Source organism: Belonocnema kinseyi, chromosome 10, assembly GCF_010883055.1.
Source record: "Belonocnema kinseyi isolate 2016_QV_RU_SX_M_011 chromosome 10, B_treatae_v1, whole genome shotgun sequence".
Classification (NCBI taxonomy): Eukaryota; Metazoa; Arthropoda; class Insecta; order Hymenoptera; family Cynipidae; genus Belonocnema; species Belonocnema kinseyi.
The window spans coordinates 81138709-81144936 of NC_046666.1; the positions used below are offsets into that span (position 1 = coordinate 81138709).

At 31.7% G+C, this 6228-nt stretch overlaps 1 protein-coding gene across 20 annotated transcripts in view; it reads left to right on the forward strand.

Moving 5' to 3' along the window:
* LOC117181817 (rap guanine nucleotide exchange factor 6-like) overlaps positions 1-2861 on the forward strand; it is a 493078-nt gene extending 490217 nt beyond the window's left edge. For all 20 annotated transcript variants that reach the window (XM_033374787.1, XM_033374794.1, XM_033374789.1 and 17 more), the window contains one exon: positions 338-2861. In XM_033374787.1, coding sequence (XP_033230678.1) covers positions 338-369 — 32 coding nt within the window. In that variant the 3' untranslated portion in view covers positions 370-2861. The remainder of the gene's footprint in view (positions 1-337) is intronic.
* Positions 2862-6228: the final 3367 nt, after the last annotated feature.

A 6228-nucleotide genomic window follows, 5' to 3' on the forward strand; every position in this document is an offset into this window, starting at 1 on the left:
TTAAGATCGGCTTTATTTTGCTTGCATCGATATGCACGAATTTTTATTTTTATTTGTAAGATTTTTAGAAGGATGTGGACATTTTTTCTGGGAATGCTCAACATTTCTTAAGATAAAAGTATTTTAATTTAAAAAAACTCTTTTTGGTCCCAAAGTGTTGTAATTAATGTTCCACAAAAGTTACTCCAACAGCCTTAGTTCTATTGAAATGAATAAATTAATATTCTTCAATATCCACAAGTATATCGTAAATCTTCTGATTATTCTCTTTAAAAATTTCCTTCACGTTTTTGTTTCTCTCGATATGATTAATCGAACAATCGATTTCTGTTTTCAGATGATGAAGACGCACAAGTGTCGGCAGTGTAGAAGAATGATTGTGAAGTCGGCCGACGAGTTCGGGTCGCTGCTTAGTTAATTTTCCAGATTTCTTCACCGTTACGTTTTCATTTATTAGCGATGTCCCTATGACAAATACTCTGAAGAAATGGACCCACGACGCATAGGAAGTGCTTTCTCCAGCGGAATTTTATCGACTATCGATATAGAAGATAATATCGCCTGTGCCAGTCGGTACAAAGCACGCGTTCCTGAAAAGAACGCGACAGAAATCAGGGCGATCGATCGCAATAAACCGCTTCTATTTCCAAAATCCTGCCATGAAGTTAAAGTTCCCAATCGAGAAGTTTGGAATAAGTAACCAAGATTAATGAAATGGACAGGCTCTAATTTAAAGAGAGGGTGTTTGAAGATTGATCCTTTGTAAAATCGATTTATTTCAGAATTACTTTTTTAAGAATTGACAAACACCCTTTCTCGAGGATTTAAATGTTGTCTTTCACGAAACAAAGTTCTCGACACGTCTTCGAGATCCAGAGAAGTCCTTTCGAATTGCAAAATCGATCGCGCGTTATTTATATAAATGTGTAATAAATCGAGCCCAAAGATGTTAAATATCGTTTTATCGCTGAGTAACGAGATGGCTGTATTATATACTTTATAGGTCTGCTCTTTAAAAAGAAAAACTCCATAGCTTGTAAGTTGGTGTAAATAGCGTATAGTACCTATTTAGTTTTTAGCAAAGAGAGAAAGACATGGGAGGAAGAACAGGGAACAATGAACAACCTAGTGCTATTTATCGCTCTTTTCCTCTCACTTATAAAACCACATTTACAAACATGATCCAAGTTCCACAGATCTATTTTGAAAACACTCTGATTATTAATTTGTAATCCTAAAAAGTTTAAGTTTCGGTAATCTATTGCTAGATAAGATTTATATTTTAACCGGATAGAATTTGCAGATGTGGTTTAAATGAAAATGTACGAGCGGAGAAAAGCGATAGAATAACTGAAATCAAGAGATTAAAGTTTCGAATTGAGGGACGAAGGCAACGGCTCGGTTTCCATTTAACTTTTTCTAATAAATCCAGTTTCTTCGATTTCAACGAATTGGAATTTTTCGTAAGATTGAACGCTGGAAAAGGGCCTAACCTTTTCGATGTCTCGCAGGATTTTCGAATGTCAATATGTTGATTTATTTTAGAAGAATCGAGTCACCCGCTTCTTCGCTGTATAATCTTATCGAGTAATTCTTGTATTAACTATATCTCACTGTACATATCGTAATAAGTTTTAACCTCGAACCCGACGTCGTCGATGACGCCTCGAAGATTATAGATCCCCTCATCAACCATTCAGGTTAATTAAGAGTGCGCTTTTATACAAAGCGAACGACTGTTGCGTGTTTTTTCTAGAATCAATCGTCTTACCAATCCTGTTTTCGCACCTTTAAATTATTCAAATACGCCCACATTAAGATTTAAATTATCGTCACGAGAAGTGACACCTCCCTTCGTATTTTGATCGTGGAAGTGATATTGCCGAGTTTGAAAGATCGGTGGGAGGTATCACGTCTTGTATCATCAGTACCAATGAGTTTTTCAACACTCAATCTTTTTACGACAACTGTCGTTCAATTTTGAATAATGCTCTGTTGGAGATCATCAAGATTCAATCCTGTCCTCGCTTCATTCCAAATGCATTTACTTCGCGATTTTTAATCAGACTTCCGCTCGCTCGATTTGCTTTGGAAATATTCGCGAAGTGATGAAAAATTGTGTGAGATTGCTCATGTAGAAAGACATTTGCTTGTTCATATTTTATGGCGACTAATTGCAATTGCAGGGTGGTGGTGGCTAATCAAATAGAAATTTCAATTTTTGTAGTCTGAATTATCCGAGATATTCTCAAGGCGAGGAAAATGTCAAATAACTTCAGATCCTAGAAATTACTTGGATTTTTTAAATTGTTAAATGATCTTGAATTCTTATTTGAGATGTGAATTTTCCACCCTGTTGTATAATGTTTTAACCAATTTTTAGTCGAAGACTCCCCAAAAAATGAGATTGACCACAGTCAATAATTTTAATTTTTCCCGAATATTGTGGAAATTATGTATAAAAAGATGTAAACTTTTAAAAAAATTAGGTTTGGCGGAAGATAAAATTTTGCTCGTGGATCGAGCAAGCGGTTCGAATTCCAAGTGCAATCGACTGAAAATGTGTAAAAAGTATCGACGAGTTTCAAAATAATGCGATTATAATTATTATCTTCCTTGGAAGTTCGGGTTTAGTTTTAGAGAACTGAGTACAAGTTGTATACGCAAAACGCCAGAGACAGAACTTAGGACTCTTCCGCGCGACTGCACAACCGCGTACTTCTATTTTATTTATACCTGCCTCTGTTGTTTTAATTATTTATATAACGCGAAGGGAATGCGATTACGACTAAAAGAAACTGCAAGAGAGAAACCTTTTGTATTTAATTTGTTTAATAAAACTCGAATCATAGTACAACTGTGCGCCTTTTTAGTTTTGTTTTCTTTTTTTTTTTCAAAAAACCTTTTTTGTACTCATTTTTTGTTATGTCAGATTTCTTTAAATAGTGATTATGAATATTTTTGAGGGTGTCAATTTGGAAAAGTGGGTAGAGAATAGAGACTTTCTAATTTTTCACTAAAAAAGTTGAAATACTTGTTCCTATTTGCTTTTCAAATAAATTTCCAAAAAGGTCGTTAAGCTTAAAATTAGAAGGAAAAAAATCAAGGAAAAAAATTTTGTAAGAGAATGTTCTCTGCGGAATAGTTTGTCGAAAGTTTTACATCGCTAACTACTATTTTGTACGATACGGTGTTTTATATATCTGTCTTATTACCAACAAGATGTCTCCTTTTGTTAGGAGAGTTGAAGAAAAGTTCCAATTTTATGTGGTCGTGGTGTATTTAATAAAAGCATAATGACAAACTGAATTCCCTTTATACTATTAAAATTCGACATTCATGACAAGATCGCCTGTATCACCAAAAAATCCCATAGATGTTATATCCGTCGATGTACGCTTGTAAATCCCCGAAGAATATAATCTTTAATTAAACGAAAACTGTCGATTCTCTAATTTCATTAACGTTACCATGACTTTGATTTTGAAAGAGTGTCGCCAAAATAGGCTTTTTTAACTTATTTTTTGGACCTCGCTAGCGACCTGGCGAAAAAATATGTTACAAATATGAAATTACTCGTAATTGAAAACCAAAGTGAGTAAGGCTTTTTGTTTTTTAGAAATTTCAAAAAAAAATTATCCTTTAGGGGTTGAGAAGGCCCCAAAAAATTAAAAAATAGAAAATACCACTAATTATAATTGTATTTTTTATATAAAATAAACCTTACAAAAGTAAAATTACATTTTCTTCATCGATACGGGGTTGATGTGAAAAATGATTTTATCATTAGTGGTATTTTCTATTTTTAAATTTTTTGGGGGTACTCTCAACCCCTAAATAGGGGAAATTTTGTAGTGTTTAAAAGACGAAAAGCGATGCTAATTCGAGTAATTTGATACCTGTAACATATTTTTTCCCCAGGTAGCTAGGGAGGTCCAAAAAATAGGCTAACTTTGGCGTCACTCTTTATTTTTGCAAGAGTTTTTAGTTCTATCTGCTCTATCTTTTTAAATTTCGAGTTTTTTTTTGTAGGAATCAAAACTGTAAAATAAAGAGTTAAAAAGTAATAAAATGGTGATTGTTTTTAGAAAACTTATTTTTTAAACATGCAAAGTGCGAAAACATCCATGAGCAAAATAATTTTCCTTTTGAAAAGTTCTACAAAAATTTCCTCTTCTATTTTCCGATTTTCAACCGAAATTTTGGAAATTTACTACAATAATTGCACAATCTATACAACAGTTTTTTTTTAGTGCACATTTATTTCTGCAAATATTCAAAAGATAGTGCAGATTTTTTAAATATGGAAAAGGAACATTTTAATTTTTTTAACCATTAGTGATCTCAGTTTTTAGAAAATATGTTTGATTTTTTTTTAAATTACATACTTTCAGATTTTAAAAATAGCTCTTCGATTTCCAGGAGTCTGACATAAAAAGGATAAACTAACTGTGAATTTGATCTCGGATGTTTCTACTTTATATGTACTTATAGTTGAAGCGGGGAATGCTAAACGGTATTAAGTCCAACCAGCCTAATTTTACAGGAGAGAGAAAAAACCGTTCTAGAAGAAAAATGCACAACTTATTGAGTAAATAATTTTTTTGCCTAAGAGTATGCATCAGTGTCATAAGAATTTTGTGAAAAAATAGATGCGCTATATGTGCATTAAATAATCTAATGGAAATGGCGATCAGCTTATTAGCACATTTTAACTTTGCCTGGCATTAAATTTGAAAAAAGTATATAAATCCCTAAAGCAATCATATTAAATATAAACATGCTTCTTTTTATTTCATAATGAAATTACACTATTTCGGAGAAAAGCGAAGATTATTTTATATATAAAATATTTTAATATTTTTGAAATAATATCTGCAATGGTTAAACTTGTTAAAATCCTGTAATAACCGTAGAATTGTTTTGAAAAGTAAAATATTTGAGTATATTTCATTTATTTATTTTAAATTTTTTGAAATTTAAAAATATTTGAAAAAGAAAATGGCAGAAGTTTAATTTTCCTACCGAATTAGGTGTAAAAAGATGACAAAGTATGATTTTCGACGAAAGCTTCCTCATTATCATAAATTAGCAAATACGTTTTCAAATTAAAAAGTCTTCTCTATTCTTACATGCAATTTGAATTATGTCAATGAAAAAAGTTTATCCATAACGAAAGATTTTACAAATATTAGAAGTGACATTATTTCCTTACTCTTCAGAAAAATGTATTAATTAGGCCAATTGATTCTTCTCTAATTAAGAAATCTCTTCCACTGTTGCTTTAACTTTGAATGGCGTTAATGAGAACATTTTTACTATAGAAATTCTATTCCTTAAATGTATGATAAATGACCATAATTTTAAATGATTCCAACTAAATAATTTTTTAAGTAATTGAGGTTGTTACGGCTACAAAGTTTCTTCTATGAAGAATCTATACATCAAATATTTGATATACGAACCAAAGATTATAATTACTAATTTTGTAAATCTTAGACCGAATCGATGTAGAATCAGGCACGTTCTACACTTTAACTCCAAACATCAGCAACAAAAATGTTCAAGTTTTCCCGATTTAGGAAAAAATTCATAAAGTTAAGATACGTGTATTTCAATTTTGAGGTCTCACAAAAAACAACAATTTTGTCTTGATTTTCTACACTTTTTGATGTTATTCATATACTTATTTTTTGTTTTTGGATTCTAGTAAGTTTTTATCATCCTCACTTATATTTTTCGCTAAATTTCTGTTAAATTTGATCTTCCATAAATCTACAAGAAAGGCATCCTCGGAGTTTTATGCGGGTATTTTTGTGACAAGGATAATTTTTTTTATACAATCACCGAAGGGTTGGCAACTCGTGAAGTCAGGTGTAGGGTAAGTCTGGGAAAGTTCGAACACCTTTTTTGAAATTGTAGTCGCAAACGCGAATAAATACATATTTCAAAAATCCTAATCGTTAGTCTAAACTAAACACTCTAAGACCTTAAAGTTTGAATATTATATCTTATCGTTTAACAAGTATTATGCGTCCTTTCGAAAAACATAAAAAATTCGGAGGTCCAAATTTATCCGGAAGAGTTTGGATACCTTGAAAATAATTGTTTCAAGTTTTCAGAATGTTATATTATTATTATTATTACACCATTAAGCCATTTCCCTTTCGGGGTAGGCGTGACTCACTCGGCAGGGGAAAGGAGTAGTGTGTGGATGGGATAGAGATT